Consider the following 21,028-nt stretch of genomic DNA (forward strand, 5'->3'; position numbering starts at 1 on the left):
GTGGCGGCCAGATTACATGAGCATTCCTGGCGGCCTGAGTCGCCGGTAATACCGCATGCATATTATCATATTATCTTCCATTATCCCCCTTACAGCCAGTCGCTGGCATTAGGGACCAAATTACATAAGTACGTCTGGAGATATAGGCGAATTAGATTACCGTTTACGACCTTGCTGGCTGACAGAACGTAATAAAGTGTTTCATTCGACTGAGGACCAAATAATACCATTAACAGCGATGGAATTGTCCTGTTTTCTCTGGAAGACGTCGTTTTATGTTTCCATTTTAAAACAGTAAGTAATATTGTTAGTATATAGTAATATGTGGGAGGAATTATATACCAATTACCACACTTAAAGCGATTTGATGCTATTAAGGCGAAGAATGGAACTATTATTTGTATGCTGATGGAATTATTCATGAATTAATACGTTCTGTTAAGCATTTCTATTCCAGTACTATTCGGGATTGGGATCTATTTTCCTGAAACTAAGGTGGAACGGTGGCGTGGAATTGTGAATATATAACAAAATGAGAACACACGTTTGACCTAAGTGATTTGTTGATGGGGTCTAAATATGAAATTAGATTAATGTCAAAGTATTCATAAAATATTTTGCATTTGTAACGTCGTTCTCTCTACTGAAATTCATTTTAAGGTTTTACAAGTCTTGTTCAAGTTAACAGACTCAACGGGAATAGAATTGAAAAGGCATGATTCATGTTTTAATTCCATGTTTGTTAAAGAAATAAGGTTATATTACACCAGGTAATATTTTAAAAATCCTAAACAAGAATATCTTTCTGTTTCCTATTCCTATTTTGCTTTGATCGACGCTCTCAGTGATTGCGCGAAGTCTTTGATAATTCCCTTCACCCAAAGAGTGCCCCTTCTTTGACAGTCCCCGCAAGTCGCAGTAACGTGAGAAGTGAAGCTTGGAGCCGAAGTCAGTGGTGCTTGCGACATGTTGTGAGAAGCACAGGAATTGTATCCGCCAGAACTGTAAGTTAAATTTTTGTATTGTTGCATTTAACAATTGATAGAACATATATAAGATGGGTGATGACACATTTATGATTTACTTTTGGTGCAACACGTGGTTGTGTGGTTCAAACGAATCCATTAACACAAAGAGATGTTTTGGCGCAAATAGGTCAAGTGGTTCACAGGTTTCAAAATCTTGACAACCATCATTAGTGTGTGTAGTAGTGAGACAACATGTTTACAACTGGTTTTCTCTTGATCTGAAAGAGAAAAATGTTCAAATGAGAAGTCAAACAAGATTGTATGCCATCCCAACATTACCCTAAAGCTTTGTGTTGATGGACTAGGTCAACATCTTGTCAGGAAACAAAGCTGTTTACAACGTCTTAGTGTCAAAAACAACCCTCAAGTATAAGCAGCCCATCAAACAGCGTAAGTTCAGTGCTTAGAGCTAAACAAGGGGACGAGGAAGGGATGCTGGAGCCGAGGACATGATAAGGATGAAATAGGGATGATTTAAACAAGTGCTCTTGCATCTGTAAGAGAAACTGTCAGTGGGCCTGTTGTATCCAATCAGAGACCATATAATAAATTTATAATATGGTCTTTGATCTAATTTTATGTAAGATTGTCATCATCATTTCCAAATTATGACTATTTACAAACCGCCGCCATAGCCTACAGCTGAAATATTGATGTGCGTTAAAAACACACAACCAAACATAATTACCCAATTGGCATTGTAATGAAAATCATCGTGAGTGTGCCAATGAATTCAAATTTTTAAAGTATGATTCTACAAAATATAATTTTCGTTGTTCATCTGTTCCTTTCATATTCTGACTGATCAGTGCAGGTTTTAGAGAATTCAACTGCAAAACAAAAATATGTCGCGATTCCGTTCAGGTTTTGACATCGGAAATTAAACGGGAAGCACTGGTCGTGTAAATAACAGCTCCCATGTGATGCAAGCCGGAACTGTCGACACACACAATCCTCGTTCACAGGCCTAGCTGCACTTCTTCCGCTGTCAGGAGCCCTGAACAGGATACGAAGAAAATATGCAGTGCAATATGTAACACATCCACACAATTATTTTGAGGAATATTTTGTATAAGTATAAATTATAAAAATATAGATGTATTGGTATCTGTTTCACAAATTCACATATGTTATGGCTCTATTGTACAATTTTAATATGTAAATTATTTTCTTAATGTATATCCTTGACATTTTTAACCCGTTCCTGGCAAGACCATCAGTGACATTTTATCCTGAATATAGAAGTTGTTGCGTAAATAGTTGTTGTTGATAGTGTAAATCTGGTCGTTATCTCCTCCGGGGCTATGTTGTGTACCACTGTTAATGCAGAACGGCCACGTGTTTATGTATGTTTGACATCAGGGACCCAGCTGACCCGTGGCCAGTTGCCATTATGGCTGGCGGGTCAAGAGTCCAGTTCTTGTATATAATACCACATTAACTGAACAATGACATATGCATGGTATATGGCCACTTATTGACCGGATGTGGGTGGTCAGTGCCAGCCGCTCGGGATCCAGCACGTGAAGCTGACCAGTGCTGAAAATAAGGCTGATGGTCACTACGTCAGTTACCTCCCTTCGACGTCTTGTATTTTATTGGTAAAGAATCTGTGTTATAAAAGGGTACATATGTATTCTATTGGTTATCATATCCTAAATCAACTTGATCGATATCATAAAATTCTTACAATTCAAGGTTAAGTAAGTAAGTTTGGTGTTATGCGTTTGCGTGTTTTGTATACATGTACATTGTCAATGCGTTTTGCTTGTTTGATCCGGACGCCCCGCTATCCGGACGATTTCCGAGTGTAACCAGAATGTCCGGATAAACGGGGTTCGACTGTACTTATAAAGCAATGGGGTTAAAACATTCACCCATTATGCAGAAGATTCAGGTTCGAATCCAGTCCTGGTAACACGGAGTGTTTATGTTCTCGTGTCGTATATTTAGATTACGTACTTAGCAGTAAGGACAATATCCTAAACTTAAAACAGCGACAGGTAGTCAAATATGTTGAAATGTGAACACACATTGGTGCCACAGGGCAAAGGTCGTGAGTTCATCGTATCTGGACATGTTGTCTTAATTTAATAAATTGTATTCTTGCAATCTGGTAATCATATTCATATCGCAACTGCAGGCGATGCCTTTAGGTTAGCGTCTAAAATAAATATACTCCAACAAGCCTCAAGAATGGTAAGATAAGCTATCGTCAAACGGTTAGTCCTGTGGAACCTACAGAACGCTTACCTCCCTTGGATAGAGTGTGATACAGAAAGTACTGTATAATGTCTGATTCAGGTTTGGGATGTCCACCACACTCTTCCCACGGCGCCACGAAAACATGGGACGTATCACGTTTCCCATCCTTGAGTGACAAGGGCCATTCTTACCATAGACGCTTGTTTATGCCTTGGTGCGGGTTAGGATCCGTGTTTGGGGGATACTTTTGTGTCCGTTTTCAACAAACAGGATCCTCTTGCGAATTTCTCCCAGAAAACGTGATTATATTCACAATTGAGAAATGTAGCAATTACATCATTCGTTCCACGCGGTCGTTTTTAACATACACTGGTATTTGTATGATAGAGTCAGTAGCGCTGAAGGGGTCGTTATCAGCACGGGTACTACAGAATACAGAAACGTACCTTAGGATTAGTCCATTCCATATTATGCCGTTTTCTTGATCGGAACTGTCCTACATTTGCATTAAATGCATTTGATCGCGTTAAATAAGAAATGAGCATACACAGAAACGGGAACAACTCAATGTTTCGACCCTCGTTTTGGGTACTGGGTAGGGCGGGTACGTGTTTGTATTTTTACTTTGTTTAGGGTACATTTTCGTATATAGAAAACTTATAGAAAAGTACCTGGTGTACATATCTGTAGTACCCGTGCCGACGACGACATTTCAGCGTCAGTGGCTCCCATTCAAGACGTTGTGTGGTCAGACTTGGTTATTCCTGGCTTATTGCTTACTACAATATCAGAGGCGGATACAGCTTTTTGAGAAGGTGTGTGCGCGCGTGCGTGCGCGCACACTCTTTAGAAGGGGGTGGGGGTGCACACTTTATTTTCACGAGTTTGAATGGTCATTTAAAAATCTTTTAGGACCGCCTATGAATATCGTGTCTTAGTCTGTCTTTCAGTCCCTGAATCGCGTTCTGTTCCCTTACACCCAGCCCTTTCTGCAAGGCTAAAGCCTAAATAAAACAAATCTGGGGCTCTTTTTCATTTTAAAAGGAATTGTTTGTTTCTATCACAATTGTGTACATGTATAATCAGAGACTATTAGAGATTATTCTATATCGTGTCCAGATGGTGATAACCGTTGTTATTTTTCATGGGTTTCATTGTTGTTGGTTTGGTTGTTTATTTGTTTATAATTTTGGGGAGGAGTGTTTCTTTGTTTTTGTCTGAGGTGGCATGTCTTAAACTATACATTTAGTGGACTCAGTGCATGAGGCGGGGAGACAGAGAGTAAATGACGCATGAGTGGTGTTTTTGGTACCACGCCTCACCGTCGGAGACTTAATGAAATAGAATAGCGTCATGTCTAAAATTATCTATCCCAGTGCATGGTGCTTGCTGTCTTAGCATTGTCAAACTCCCTTAGAAGAACTGATAAGCTAAGATTGTGTTACAGGGGTTGAGAAGGATAGTATATCTTGCACAGTTCAATTAAGTCTCATGATTAAACCGCGTCATTCCACAGTCTACACAATCACCCGCAACATAGCCCATTACTCAACACTTCATGTACAGATCAGCGTCACAACATAAACACAGCACTCCACAACACATCAGCCTTAGAACGAGGATGACCATCGCGTGGCCCCATGGAATAAATATCGCGTGGCCATATGGAATAAACATGTCCTTTGTCTTAGAGCGTGAGGTCACCGTGACCCGGTTCACGAAACTGACCAGTGTCCAAGAGGTCATGAGAAGATGGTGGCAGCAGACCCAGCAGGTGACTGGAACGTGGAGATAGGACGCGACTCAAATTGAGATAAATAAATAGATAGATAGGTACTAATGTAATATACAGAAACAGTGAAAATATTCTAAAATGTATCTACATACATAAACGATGTAGCATAATACGCAGTGCTAAGTCAAAGTGTATGTTGGCTGAGGTTTTCTGTGTGGTGTTTGATATCAGAACAAATAGTAAGGGAGTGAATTTAGTTTTTCATCCGCTTTTACCTTTATTCCAGCAATATCACGGCTGGGGGCACCAGAAGTCGGCTTCACACATTGTACCCTTCGGCGTGACGAGCGAACGCGTTTTACCACTAGGCTACCCTACCGCCTAGAAAATATAGGTGAGGTGAAATTGGGTTTTAACGTCGTGCTGGAGAATATTTCGCTCATATGACGACGTGCATGCGTGTGTATGTGTATGTGCGGTGCTTGTACTAGCCCAGACTTAAGCTGGTTTTATAGTGCTAGCCCACTGAGATACCATGCCGCAGAGAAGCATGAATACCCCACTCAGACACATTATACTGACTCCGAGCAGACCAGTCCTTGTTGTACCCATTAATGCCGAGCGCCAGGCAGGGACCAACAAGTACCATATTTTAACGTTTTTTGGTATGATGCGGTCGGGGATCGAACCCGCGACCTTCCCCTCTCCGAGCGGACGCTCTAACCACTACACCACGGAGGCGGTTAGAAAATATAGAACGAATGAGCATCCGCATTTGTATCCGTATGTAAACTGTGTAATACCGTGGTCTCGGGATATCCGTATGTAAACTGTGTAATACCGTGGTCTCGGGATATCCGTATGTAAACTGTGTAATACCGTGGTCTCGGGATATCCGTATGTAAACTGTGTAATACCGTGGTCTCGGGATATCCGTATGTAAACTGTGAAATACCGTGGTCTCGGGATATCCGTATGTAAACTGTGTAATACCGTGGTCTCGGGATATCCGTATGTAAACTGTGTAATACCGTGGTCTCGGGATATCCGTATGTAAACTGTGTAATACCTTGGTCTCGGGATATCCGTATGTAAACTGTGTAATACCGTGGTCTCGGGATATCCGTATGTAAACTGTGTAATACCGTGGTCTCGGGATATCCGTATGTAAACTGTGTAATACCGTGGTCTCGGGATATCCGAATGTAAACTGTGTAATACCGTGGTCTCGGGATATCCGTATGTAAACTGTGTAATACCGTGGTCTCGGGATATCCGTATGTAAACTGTGTAATACCTTGGTCTCGGGATATCCGTATGTAAACTGTGTAATACCGTGGTCTCGGGATATCCGTATGTAAACTGTGTAATACCGTGGTCTCGGGATATCCGTATGTAAACTGTGTAATACCGTGGTCTCGGGATATCCGTATGTAAACTGTGTAATACCCTGGTCTCGGGATATCCGTATGTAAACTGTGTAATACCGTGGTCTCGGGATATCCGTATGTAAACTGTGTAATACCGTGGTCTCGGGATATCCGTATGTAAACTGTAATACCGTGGTCTCGGGATATCCGTATGTAAACTGTGTAATACCGTGGTCTCGGGATATCCGTATGTAAACTGTGTAATACCGTGGTCTCGGGATATCCGTGTGTGTTTGTGGTCGCCATAGCCGAAAACCACAACAGGTACCGGTACGTGAAAGTCCTCTTCCGTCCATCCGGGGCTTGAACAAATCCCTTTCGGAATCGAAAATAATTTGTAAAGATGTTCGTGGTTGAATTGTATGGTAATCTATTGCACTTAGGGAACCAGAGTATATCTTCATTTCTAGTGAGTGAGTTTGGTTTTACGCCGCTTTTGGCAATATTCCAGCAATATCACGGCGGTGGACACCAGAAATGGGCTTCACACATTGTACCCATGTGGGGAATCGAACCTGGGTCTTCGGCGTGACGAGCGAACGCTTTTACCACTAGGCTACCCCACCGCCCCTCATTTCTAGTGAGTAAGTGAATGAGTTTAGTTTTACGACGCAATATCCCAGCTACATGGCGGCGATCTGTATATAATCGAGTCTGAACCAGAAAATCCAGTGATCAATCTACACAGTTGGGATACGATGACATGTTTCAACCAAGTCAGCAAGCCTGACCACTCGATCCCGTTAGTCGCTTCTTTCGACAAGTATGGGTTACTGAAGATCAATTCTAACCCTGTTGTGGGGACATGGTGGGCGAGCTGTCTAAGGCGCCAGGCTAGTGATCCAGTGAGCTTGAGGTGACGGGATCGAGCCCACCTGTGACCGGGTGTAAAACATTGGAGTCAACTTGTGTTCAGACTCCTTCAGTATTGTCACAACCCCTAGTGTACAGTACACAACCCTGTGCACTTAAAAGAACCCACGAATCCGTTGGTAAATGACCAGATGGTGCCCTAGGGAATACGTGCAAACACCTTGCTGCGGGTACAACAACGTGCAGTAAACTTGGACAAAGTACTGTGACTATATGTCCCAGTCCACCCAGCTGTGAATGGGTACCTCGTAAGGATGGGAAAAGCGACATTAACTCAGTGCGCCTAGTGGCTGCAAGAGTTGTATGTTCCCCTGGGAGTTGAGATTGACATCCAATGGTCGAGGGGAAAAAACAAAGCACCTTTGAGCAGGTGATCTAGATACGCTATACATACATATATGTATATATTTTCATGGGTCTCTTCATTAGGGCTTCCACGGGTACTCGAGTACTCGAGGACGAGTTGGGTTTAGCTGGACTCGAGTCCATTTTCAAGGACTCGAGGACTCGAAAAAGGGAGATAACTCGAATTATTGACGTTGACGGACTGTCTGCCATGTGCTCAGCATGAGCGGCCGTTAACGTCTAATATTAAGAAAAAGATATAACTTTATTATCCCGGAGGAAATTCTCATACATCCAACGTCAAAATAAATATATACACAGTTCACAAAAATGTACACAATAATTACATGCTCAAAACGAATGCTATTTACAAATAAAACTGGCATGATATAATTCAATTAACCACATAGGTAAAGAGGCTGAATAATTCTGGTGAATGGTGATTCAAAATATTTGTTGCATTCACGAATACTTGATGGTATGAAAGACTATCGAGCTCTGTTTTGGGGGAAAGTAATCGACAGCAGCGTCCAGAAGGAAGTAGTTCAAAATGGTGAGATCAAATATGTCAACTATCAAATCTAATTTTAGCTGTCTTTTTGACTATACTCGAAATACACTCCAGAAATTTTGCAAGCAGTATTAACAATTTTGAAAAGTCTGTTTTTGTTAAGATGAGACAGATCCCCATACCATCATAGAAAATTGTAGGTCAACACACTTTGAATAAAGGTTTGTTAAAAAACTGTCATTACGGTTTTGTCAATGCCTTGACGATAATAATGTTCAGAATCAGAAATTAGGCCAGTAACAGTTGAGATTTTACTTCTTAAAATGATTAGGTAACTATCTTGACAATTAATCGTTTGCTTGAAAGGTATGAATTTCGAGTATTCGGGTCCGAGTCGAGTCTCACCCCTCGAGTACTCGAGTCCAAAAAAATGGACTCGTTGAAGCCCTACTCTTCATTTCTAAAACTGAAGTCAACTACGCTACCTCTGTAGATCAAAAACAAGACCTGGCCCTTTAACATGTTTTGGTTTGTTGTTTAACCACACACTCACCAACATTCCAGATATATATATATGACGGCTGACAGTAAATAATCGAGTCTGGACCAGACAATCCAGTGATCAACAGCATGAGCGAGTCTGTCCACCCGCCTTTTACGACATGCACGGGTTGCTGAAGACAAAATTCTTGACTGACTGGCAATTAATCGGCACATGAGGCTTAATAGATTAATGTGGTGTTTAATATTGTCTCTCATGCAAATAACACTACATGCCCATGGTGTACGGACATTATTTATTTCACTTCTCCAAGAGCGTAATCTGGAAGCCCAGTCAGGAAAAGGGTTTAACACGTGCTAGGTCCTTCCCCAGAAGATCAAAATGATCGATCAATAGTTGTAGACTTCCTATAAGAGAGGCAGAAGCAATTTCTTTAACTGTAGCTAGCATGAGGTCATAAAGATGTGATGGATATTAAAAACTGCTTAATCCCATAAAGTTTCACGTCCTGGCGTTTATGTGTCACGTGATCAAATGTATTATGAAAATCAATATTACTTATGTGACAATCGATGCACGCGGCCTTACACAGACATCCGTTATACCACACCTGTTCTATAACCACCGTACTGACACCACTCCCGAGCCTTTCTCGTGATATTGATTAATATAACTATATATTTACCTACATGCACCACCTTACACATGGTGTTTGAGTTGCACAGAAGTCGATACTGTGATGGCGGAGTGTGCAGTATATCACAATATAATAGTATAATAATTGTGACGGTTTGCATTCATGGGATGCCTGAAAGAACGCTAGGCGTGATGACGGTGAGGGTACTGACGGAAGCAGTCGGGATATGTGAATATACGTGGACTACAACAGAGACACGGTATAAGCTGAGGATACATTTAACCGCGGGTAGGTGTAAATATTTAATTCAAATTTTAATCTATGAAATCTTTTATGATGCACTACTCTTCTGAATCTATATTTCCAATGCCAGTTTAATTTAATTAGCAATAATTCTGTAAACTAGATTGGCCTTATTACATTCCATGCAGATATATCACAGTTCTAATTTCGATAATTGAATATGAAATGTGAATTTTATCATTTACGATTTAGATGTAGTTTGGATTTATAAAATGAAACTGTTTTGAAATTCATTGTAGATTATTCCAATTGAATATGCATCCAGTCGCCTGGATATGCCAGGATGTCGTTAGATCGAATCTCATATTCACTCACATTATGATACTTGGATTGTGAAAACAAATTAGTTTAATTGCCACCAAATAGTAAATGCATTCATCATTCGTCACTTGGACGTTTCCTCCTGAACAGTAATCTACCACGTTCAGATAAAATACTGTTTCAAAAATACATTTTAAAATAACGGTACATGAGTGTGTAAGTTGTTTTCGGAACCTTTAGCAATTTTCAGCAATATCACGGCAGGGACACCGCATTATATCCACTTCGGGAGACGAACCTGGGTTTTTGACGTTGTACGCTCTAAGCACTACCTACCCCACCGGCCTTTCGACGCATGCCACATATGCTTTATCTTCATATATAAATTCACAAACCGACATGAATTTTTCAATGTTTCAAATTCAACTTGATAGGTAAACACAACATTGGCAGGAGTATGTTCACGTAATGGAAGAGCCAAACACCCTCTGGCTGACGAAGAAATGCCGGAACCGTAATTGAAGCATGTTTCTGGAGGGGGTCAAGGGTTTAAGGAATAGCGCCAACTCGATATGCGCTGGCGATGTAATTGTATTTTTCATGGTAACATATTAAACTGCTCCTGTAACACATTCATGCACGAATCGATGACTGTGTTGTGGTCAAAATGACATTTTCTGATTGGCTTGTTTTTGGAGGTACTGATCGCAGTTTTATTTCTAGTGAAAAGGTTATCAATTGAACATTATCTGGAGACAGGTAGTTTATCATAGGGAAGGGGTTGTTTCGTTTTGTCTGGTGTGGGGATGGCTTGAAAAACATGTTACATTATATAACGCGGGAAGAGACATGTAGTTCTAAGATCAATCTCTCAAAAAATAGTGAGTGAGTATGGTTTTAGGCTGCTTCCAGCAACATTCGGGGAATTTCCAACAATATTATGGCGGGGCACACCAGAAATATGTTTCACACGTTGTACTCATGTGTTTAATTGAACCCAGATCTTCGGCGTGACGATCCAACGCTTTAACCACTAGACTACCCCACTGCCTCAGAGACCAATGACATGTCCCATACAACCGATAATAACACAAAAGAAAATTCAGTGAGCGTGTTTGAGACAAACTGGTGGCACTATCCATCCATGCCTTGTAGAAATGACCTCACTGGACAAATGGTAAATGTAAACCTAACCGTTACGACAGTCAAACAACGAGCAGACGACATATCAGCTGCATCAGCACCCTTTCATTTCGTTGAAAGCGACGTGCCGGTTTCATACCGGCCCATGTCCCCTACATCCAATGCGATTGGTCAATGGCAGGGTCTAAAAATAGCAGGGGTTACGCATGAGGGATTTGGTAGCTTTTCTTATTAGAAGTGAATATTTGGAGCAGTGGTCGTGACGCTTGGCAACGGGGTAGCCAAGGTTGGATTCAAGTGTACAAACCTCTTTCCTGTTCATTTCAGATCACATCGAAGGTGACATCAACGAGAAGCAAGCCCAGCACGAAACCCACGTGTATTGGAGTTCACACGCCATCATGTGCTCTCTGCATCTAATGTAAACAATGTACCCACGGACAAAAGAGTGATTCGAAATCTGGCGGGTTGAGTTTGCAGTCGCGACAAAATTGGATTACTAACTGTACCCCGAGGATTTAAAGGGACCGTTTGCACAGGACAATGTAAGTGTTTCCTCTGTCGAGTTAGAAGAAGTTTGTCATATCGATTGTGATAATGTCTTTGTCTCTTGTCTAAGACAATGAGACGAGTTGAGATGGCCCCCTTTCTTTCACTTGGAAACAAAGACCATCTGTCTACGGACACTGACGATCAGCTTAGATTTACGAAAAAATAATATTTTCATTGAAAGGGACATTTAAACATCTAGTCAATTTTAAAAAACAGTTTACACATAATTTAAAAAGGACATTTTAACTTAGTTTTGTATTTTGGTGTAGAAATGACGGTATAATTCAGAGTAAGTACACAAATCAGATATGAACAACTATTTTGTGTGTATTGTAATTCTAAAGTTATTAAATTGAAAATATTTCCGCAAAACACGGAATTTGACAGTTTTTGTTTCAATTTCGACATGAGTTAAGACCACAGCTATATACTGTAGCACGTGTACACTTGATAGTTTTTTCTTCAGGATTGTGACTGTTTTCGGTTTCAAATCCCTTCACGGCATGTCGTAAATGTATATGATTATCATGAATACTAGTATTCCCGCGGGATCATGCATGTGACGGTGAGGCAAACCGTTTTGACAACACGTGTATTCCGATCAATTGATCAGCTGATGTTTTGTAAACAGATGTTACATATATATGCATGATACAATATTCTCCTATTTGTAACACCACGTGTGTGTGTATTCACAAGTTCTACTGCCCAGTGGTATGGAATGATCCCGTACATTAAAGCGGCAACCGACAGGAAACATTATGCTCGCGGAGTGGATATGGAGGGCCATTTTTCATCTGGTGAATGTAATTATCCTGTTTCACTAGAATTAGACATAATTGAGAGAAGGCATTAAGTAAATGTCAACCACTTCCCTGGGCTGCAGTGCAGACAGAATGTCAAGTTAGACCGAAAACCTATGTTCGCGTAGCATATTATTAACTTACATTCATACATATATATTTGTATTAGACCTATGCATATTTTAAAACAAATTAGTTCAGAGTGAGTGTATTTTACGCCGCCTTTAGCAATATTCCAGCAGCATCATGCCATGGGACACCAGAAATGGGCTTCACACATTGTAGGGGAATCGAACCCGGGTATACACCGCACCTAGATAGACATAGAAGCAGAATATAGTTTACAATGAAATAGGATAGTGGGTAGCGCACCATGTGGTGAATCAGGGTCATTGTAGCCTCCAGCCGTGATGTTGCTGGAATATTGCTAAAGCGGCGTAAAACAAAACTCAGTCAGTCAGTTAACGGTGTGAATTGTTGTTCATGCTATCGGCAACCATCTGCCTGTCCTGTGCCCGAATATTCCCACAACCAATTTCTGTACACACACCCCACCCCCAACACACACACATTCCCCCACCCGTCTCCCCGGGATGAACAAGATAACCACGTGTTCTTATTGACACTTGGCGCCAAGCAAACGTTTGAAAAACAACGATAGCGAGGCTGCCAGATGTGTAATGTGTATTCAATAAGTTTGATATTGTAACTTTTTGCCTCTTTCGTAGCCTTGCACCAAGGCTGTACTGAATGCTAGGCATTTGGATTTATAGTGATTCTGTTCTTTGAACGGGTAAGTCTAGATAATCGGTCTGAGGATGCCAGTCTGTTAGGGGGACAATGTGTTAATTTCATATATATTTATACAAAATTATCATTTAAACTATTAATAATTACTTTAGAGACTTGTGCAAGTCTACCACTTGCGCTTTGCTTTATTGAGAATATATGTGCACGGAAGAACGTCTCCAGATAAGATTCAGCTTGGTGAAACTTGACATATACTTCCTATTATGTAACCGAAACTAGCAATTAAGTAGTTTAACACGGACTCGTCTTCAATGTCACCTTCAGCCCAAGTAGGTAAGGAATTGGGGGGTTGGGGGTCGGCCGGAGGCGTGACCAGCCACATGTGGCATCACCTCGTGGGTTTTACCATCGGGCGGAGACACAAGAAAACCAGAAGATGTTGAAGCGTGCCTTGTAGCGTCTTCACAAGGTGACTTCCTTTCACAGCTGTTTGTGGTTGGCGCCCAGTCACTGGCGACTCGCACATGTGGTTGTCTTGTTCTTCTGGGTGGCAGTGGGGCGACTGTGGCTTCGTCACGTGTGTGTTTGTTTCATTTTAGGATTATATTCCATCAATCGAAACACGAAAATAGTTGTGGGTACACATGGGCTATGTTAGTCTGTCTCACAGTCCCTGGACCATATTATTTTCCCTGTAGCCTAGCCCTCCCTGCAATGCTGAAGGCCTAAATGAAGCAAGTCTAGATTTCCCAAGGTTCTGAATCTCTTGTCTCCTTTGGGCTCATTTTCAATTTAAATTGGTTTATTTGTTACAATCATACAGTGTAGCCCTGAACTTCTGGTGACGGGGCAGGGACGAGTTAGTTCACCTGTGAAGGGAACAGAGTAACGCCCCTTGGCATGCCAGAAACATATGAGGGTGGGTTCGAATCTCATTATCCTAGTGAGACTTGATCTCACTTTTTGCCCCATACGCCCTGTTAAAACTGAAATAATATTATCCAGTTACAGTCTCCCTCTGAAAATCACGGGAGAGTAATGGAATGGTCGTTATGCTCTTCATTTCTGCAGAAAAGGAAACGTTTACATGACATGGGATATAAACCGTCCACCTTTCTATTTAAGAGGAATAATATTTAAGGACAAGTTGAGATTATTCTCTCACTCACTCACTCTTCAGCACACCATGCTTGTCGTAAAATGTTCCTGGTTGTGTGTGAAAGTACTACATTATGAAACTACGTATGTGACGACAAACAGGTGCGTGATTTGAAGTATACAACTAAACTCACTAAATCAAAGTCCTTCATAATTGATAGTAGATGGTTAGTGAATAGCGGTGACATCAAGAGTGTATGTTTGTGGGTGTTTAACTAGATAACAGTGGCTTATGACGTCATATTGTGTAATGACATCCTCCGCGGTATTGCGTCATCTGTTCACATAAGTGGTGACAATTTGATCACTCGTTAATTAGTCCCTCATTATGCCTGTAGGCCAAGAGGTACGACCCTTCACAGGTCGTTGGTCTGATGATAACGACATGAGATCTGACGCCCCGCTTTGTAAGGTGGGGTAGAATTTAATTAGGTGCAATCCGGTAATTGCTCTTCGCAATTAAGAGACGGTATGGAGGATGCGAATGATCAAATCTAGGCCAGATATTATAGATATATCATACATGTAATATAAATGTAATATTATTTGAGGGAGTCGACTGATACATGACTGAGTGACTATTATTTTACACCACTCTTATCCAAGTAATAATCCGGGGTAGAATAGGTCTTCAGCAACCCATGCTTGCCACAAAAGGCTCTAACACCCAATGGTCACCCCATTCACATCGATTTGTGATGATCCGGGTTAGAATTGATCTTCAGAAACCCATGCTTGTCGTAAGAGGCGACTAACGGGATCGGGTGGTCAGGCTCGCTGACTTGGTTGACACATGTCATTGTATCCCAATTGCGCAGATCGATGCTCATGCTGTTGATCACTGGATTGTCTGGTCCATACTCGATTATTTACAGACCGCCGCCATATAGCTGGAATATTGCTGAGTGCGGCGTAAAACTAACGCACTCACTCCAAGTAATATCATGGCGGGGAAGGGAGAGTTGAGACACTAGTAATGGGCATCACACTTTGTACCCAGGAATAGAATCTACCTGGCAGGTATGTGTTGTCGTGTTAATCTATTGTACTACTCTAATATAGCATGGTGTTGACGAAGACTTCAGTAAATATCCAAGTCAGTAACTGTTTGATTTGTTGTTCAACGCCGCACTCAGCAATATTCCAGCTATATGGCTGTGGTCTGTAAATAATCAAGTCTGGACCAAAAATGTAGTCATCATCAGCATGAGCATCGGTCTACGCAACTAGGATACGATGACATGTGTCAACCAAGTCAGCGAGCCTGACCACCCGATCCCGTTAGTCGCCTTTTACGACCAGGGTTACTGAAGACCAATTCTAACCCGGATCTACACGGTTATATGTGTCTGTAAAAGAGCGGGGTGCGAAACTCTACATCCTGTGCGGAGACAAATGAGTGGTTGATACCTTACCTTGATGCTGATTTCTTTTAACAGTAGGACTGACTGACTGACTGAGTTTGGTTTTACGCCGCTTCTAGCAATATTTCAGCAACATCACGGCGGGGGACACCAGAAATGGGCTTCACACAATGTACCCATGTGGGGATTCGAACCCGGGTCTTCGGCGTGACGAGCCAACGCTTTAACCACTAGGCTACCCCACCACCCCTTTAACAGTAGGAACAGTACATAAGCATCTGGTATCTGACATGAACATATTCAACCGAAAAACAGTTCTTAAATTTAACTTAAAACGTCTCACTTGAAGCAGCGAAGAAACCTTCAACTGTCATCTAGACCTGTCACATATTATAACTTGCATGGGCTGTTTTTGAGATAGTCTATGTGAGCGGATTCGTTTAAACCTGTTGATTTGTTCGCAGTATTTTTATTTCTCAATATCTGAAAGCTACCGTCGCATGACATCAGCCCGTGACATTAATGAAACTATTATGCCTCGTCAATCCAAAGTAGTTGTTAAAAGGTTAAATGGCATGAAAAAAATACTGCGTTTCGTATGTCATGATGTTCATTGTATATGGCCAGCCTGTTCCTGTAGGGATTGTTGGTATGGTAATTACATCAGATAAATAACAATTGTAACATACTTGATGGGTCGAAACAAATGTCCTGCTTCTGGATGCTGCATTTTCATTGGACGTCACATCCCAGTCCCAAGTGACGCGTTACATGATTGGTCAGTTAGAGACAGTGCGAGCCTTTTTTCTGGCAATATCCAATAGTCTCATTACTTAATATAATTATGTTGACACAGACACATGGGTTTCTCGCGTGTACTTATTGCTCGGGTAGTGATTATGTCACATACATGACTATATCAACAAGCTAAGGGAATTAAGGCAATCAAATAATAATAGGATTATGTCAATCACTGCACCTAAACCTGAACGGAAAACTACTCCAGTTTGACCACATATCGTTCTACCTCATTAATTGGTCTTACAGATCAGGCCATTCTTACTGAGATATGTTGTACACAGACTGGGAGTGTTAGATATAATCGGTTTAGGGGGAAAACGTATTTTGGTGAGGGTTCGTGTTTCCGATACGGCAGGATTTGCTTACCCATTTCGCGAACACCCGGTGTCGTCACTAATTTTCAATGATCCATTCGTTTCACCGCGATGTTGCCCTTTACACCCAGCTGAATCTGGTTTTGGAGGTAATCGCGATTATCCACTTGCGTTGACGTTTTCTCTTTAAACTGGATTTGAAGTATGGACATTTGGACTGTTCAATGTGTGTGTGGATATTTTCTGCCTATATACCCTATCACAAATTGAAAATCGTGGCATTCGGCATCGTAAAAAGAGTACAATATCCCTTGCGTTTGATTGTTAATTGGGAATTATGGATAACTTTTTGTATTTTACAATGTTGATACACATTATGCCATGACATTGTGTTCCGAACATATTCCGGACCGCCTCCGTGGTGTAGTGGTTAGAGCGTCCGCCAGGAGAGCGGAAGGTCGCGGGTTCCATCCCCGACCGCGCCATACCAAAAGACGTTAAAATATGGTACTTGTTTGTCCCTGCCTGGCGCTCGGCATTAACTGGTCTGCTCGGAGTCAGAGCATGAGTGGGGTATTCATGCTTCACTGCGGCATGGTATCTCAGTGGGCTAGCACTATAAGGCAGCTTAAATCTGGGCTAGTACAAGCAGCCGCACATACACATACACACGCATGCACGTCGTCATATGAGCGAAATATTCTCAAGCACGACGTTAAACCCAATTTCACCTCACCTCACCGAACATATTCCAGGTGTTGAATACACAATATCATTTGTAAATCTCAAAAGCACAAAAGTTTGAGTGAGACCTCCTCCATTGTCATGTACCCGAGAACGGAAGGCCGGTGGTTCCACCAGTTTGCTGGGAGTCTGTATGATATCTATGTTAAACTGTGGAATGGCATGTCAGTGGGCAAGCAGCATTGTTAAAACTGCTCAAACGGACAAGTCAAAGCAGCCACGCACAACTACTAGTCTGTCATACAGACCCTGAAGCAAATATAGTCAAGAAAGCCCACGCAAGTCAAGAAAATGTGGCAGGTCTAGATTTCCACAGCTCTGAAAATGAAGAAAGTGTCAGGGCTCCTTTTCAGTACATATTATTTTTTACTATGAACTTTTTTTTCTGTAAAATATGTTCATTTCAGAGACTAGTTGTTAGTCTACCCAACTACATGCACCGCTCTATGTAAGTGAAGTTATCTTGAAAGCGACCTCATATCCTCAGCTCACCTAACTGACTAAAACAGGTTTTCTTGACAAAATTCGAGGAGTTACCTGTCCCATTCATACATTGACGGATGCATAAATGAAATTAACAACCAACTGAAGTCTGTAACTTTAAGCACACTGCACGATAGTCCAGTATAAAGTTTAACACCACACGCCATAGACTAGAGTCGCCATACTAACCTGTACATATGGTTCAAGCTGACTTTGTACAATTTGTATGAATTATAAGAGTTCCACACTTGTTGCGCTTTATGGCTTTATGATTGAATCGTCTAACGCTCAAGTAAATTCGGTCTGCAGTCGCGTCGCTTTGTCGTGATAAAAACCTATCATCCAGGTTTGAATTCAAAATTCGCCCTGATTATTTCATGGCCCAGAACCATACACGGGCTTGGGACATCTTCAAGCAGTAACGCGAGGCGGTGGGGTAGTCTAATGGTTAAAGCTTACGCTCGTCACGCCGAAGACCCGGGTTCCATTCTCCACATGGGTTAAATGTGTGAAGCCATTTCTGGTGTCCCCTGCCGTGACAATTATTGCTGGAATATTGCTAAAAGCGGCGTAAAACTCCACTCACTCACTCTCTCCAAGCAGTAACGCCTTAGATGATGAAGAAAAACTCGTATACATGTAAATGTCTTGAGATCAACACATGTCAGGCTCAGAACGTATCGATCACCCAGTAAGGAAAATACTCAATTTGTCAAAAACTGAATTTATGGGAAACACAGGTGTTGTGCATTTATTGATTTATTCACGAAACGTGAACAAGGTATTTTTAGTATTTAAAGCAGATGTCGCCAGTGTTTGATGTATAAATACTGTTTGATTACTGCATATGCATAGATGAGATCCATTGATATAGATATATAATACAATAACAAGTATTACCAATCCAATAAAGGTGTTGTCACTCAGTGTATTGATACGCCGTTTCTATGGGTAATTCACTGAATGATCATCGATGTTTTAAAGAATAACGTATGGTAAAGAGATAACAACCCCGACGTATTTCCGAATCGTATCTATGAAATATATTGCAGTGTTAGAAACCTTTAAAAAATTCCCACTTGACCACTCCAGTGAGTGGCCCTGTCTGTACGTCCCATCCTTGTATGTGTCGTAAGAGGCGACTAACGGGATCGGGTGGCCGGTCAGGCTCGCTGACTTGGTTGACACAAGTCATCGGTTCCTAATTGCGCAGATCGATGCTCATGCTGTTGATCACTGGATTGTCTGGTCCAGACTCGATTATTTACAGACCGCCGCCATATAGCTGGAATAGAACTCACTCATTCACTGGTCCAAAATAGCGTGATATGATTGCATTCGGAATGTACTTTTTATTTTGTTATCCTCTCGGACCACATCAAACTTATCATTTTGTGATCCTGATGATTTCAAGTATTTTATCATTTACATTTCTTGTTACAATATGTGTGATCATAAAGTCTGGTTTCTTACTTGATCATCCAGACACAGTATAAGTTTGAAAGAGAAATTAACAGCTTCAAATCACGCACCTGCTTGTCACAAATGTGGCTTCATAACGTTGTACTTTCAAACACTGAGGAACTTTTAACCAATATGTATAGTTTAATAATACTGATAATAAACAGAAGGTAAACGTTGGAGGTAAGGGGTTAATCTAATCTAATCTTGTTTGTGTGTTGTTTAACCCCGCACTCAGTAATATTCCAGCTATGTGGCGGCGGTCTGTAAATAATGGCGTCAGGACCAGACAATCCAGTGATCAACAGGGTGAACACCGATCTATGTAACTGGGATACGATGACATGTGTCGACCAAGTTCAACCAATAATCCCATCTAATCAGTATAATACTGTTAACGTAGAAACCATTATGTATTAGCTTTGGCACCTCTACTTTGGATTATCTGATGATCTTTCACCTATGGTTCGGCGCTCAAGCGTGTCATTCACCAACACTGTAACGAGGCTAATTGGATACTGATTATTGGATATACTAGTAGATAATCCGTACGACATGAATTTAATACGTTGCCCTCTCGCGGGAGTACCACGTCCGATTCCGGGTTAGAAATGACCCCCAGTAACTCATGCAGGTGCGGACGAAGTTACATGATTGACTGGGCACGATCGTACACTTCCGAATGATTCATTGCTCATTATATCAGTCACTGGATTGTCTGGTCCAATTACTTCTAATACTTCTTATTTATTTATTTATTTCAATTTTAAGAATATCAATTATTATTATGTTTTTATTTATTATTATATTTTTTATTTATTTATATACTCTTTTTTTTTACTTTTTTTTTTTGGGGGGTGGGGGTGTATTGTTGTAAGCGGCGTTATATAATACGTAGCAGCCTTACTTATACACATCTGGCTGTATGAACTCACTACAGAGAAAATACTGAATTTGTGAATAACCGTGTACGACAGTGTATGAAAGAGGCCAACTGTTAACTTTATAAGTGGCTGTCGACTGACTTCCAGCTGTCACCTTATATCTGGTGGATTCAAGGGGTCCTATTGATTACCTTATAGGATATGTACACACTAATCTTGTTAATACCAACTAATGTACCGAGAAACCATTTAATATCAATTCCAGGAGCTATGAAAATATTTCATTTTCTCCATTGTTATTGTTTTTAAGCCCCAGGTTACAGGCTACCCCAACCATTCACGACGCGTAACGGTTCATTAAATTATCTGTTGTACATTGGGATGGAGGTACCAAACTAGTCTGTCTCACAGTCCCTAGACCGCATTAGTTTCCCTTCCACCCAGTGTGCGAAATAGTCACTGGCCCGCTAGCCTGTGGCTAGTAAAAATCCAGTCGGGCCAGTAAATCTCCACAGTCACTGGCCCGACTGGCTAGTGAGTTTTCATGGGGTCATTTCGTACATATATCACTGTCTCCGACTTGTTAAGTTATAATACACTTTTAAATCATGCAAGATTATGGCCTGATGAAAATGTTCATCATATTAGCAGGTTAATGATGAAACCCGTGTCTATATTCAGGTGTCGGACTAGTGAATTATTATGTGGGCTAATAACTTTCAGGCATAGCTATCCCGACTG

At 41.2% G+C, this 21,028-nt stretch overlaps 1 protein-coding gene across 2 annotated transcripts in view; it reads left to right on the forward strand.

Moving 5' to 3' along the window:
• The first annotated feature begins 210 nt into the window (after positions 1-210).
• LOC124284324 (innexin unc-9-like) overlaps positions 211-21,028 on the forward strand; it is a 28,580-nt gene continuing 7,762 nt past the window's right edge. The window contains exons 1-3 of one of the 2 annotated variants that reach the window (XM_046720403.1): positions 211-294; positions 904-1,004; positions 11,301-11,518. In XM_046720403.1, coding sequence (XP_046576359.1) covers positions 11,517-11,518 — 2 coding nt within the window. In that variant the 5' untranslated portion in view covers positions 211-294; positions 904-1,004; positions 11,301-11,516. Of the gene's footprint in view, positions 295-903; positions 1,005-9,462; positions 9,555-11,300; positions 11,519-21,028 lie in introns of those variants that run through there. The other variant, XM_046720404.1, reaches the window with a different exon arrangement.

This window comes from Haliotis rubra, unplaced genomic scaffold (assembly GCF_003918875.1).
Source record: "Haliotis rubra isolate DU_JTF1 unplaced genomic scaffold, ASM391887v1 Scf334, whole genome shotgun sequence".
In the NCBI taxonomy this organism is placed as follows: domain Eukaryota; kingdom Metazoa; phylum Mollusca; class Gastropoda; order Lepetellida; family Haliotidae; genus Haliotis; species Haliotis rubra.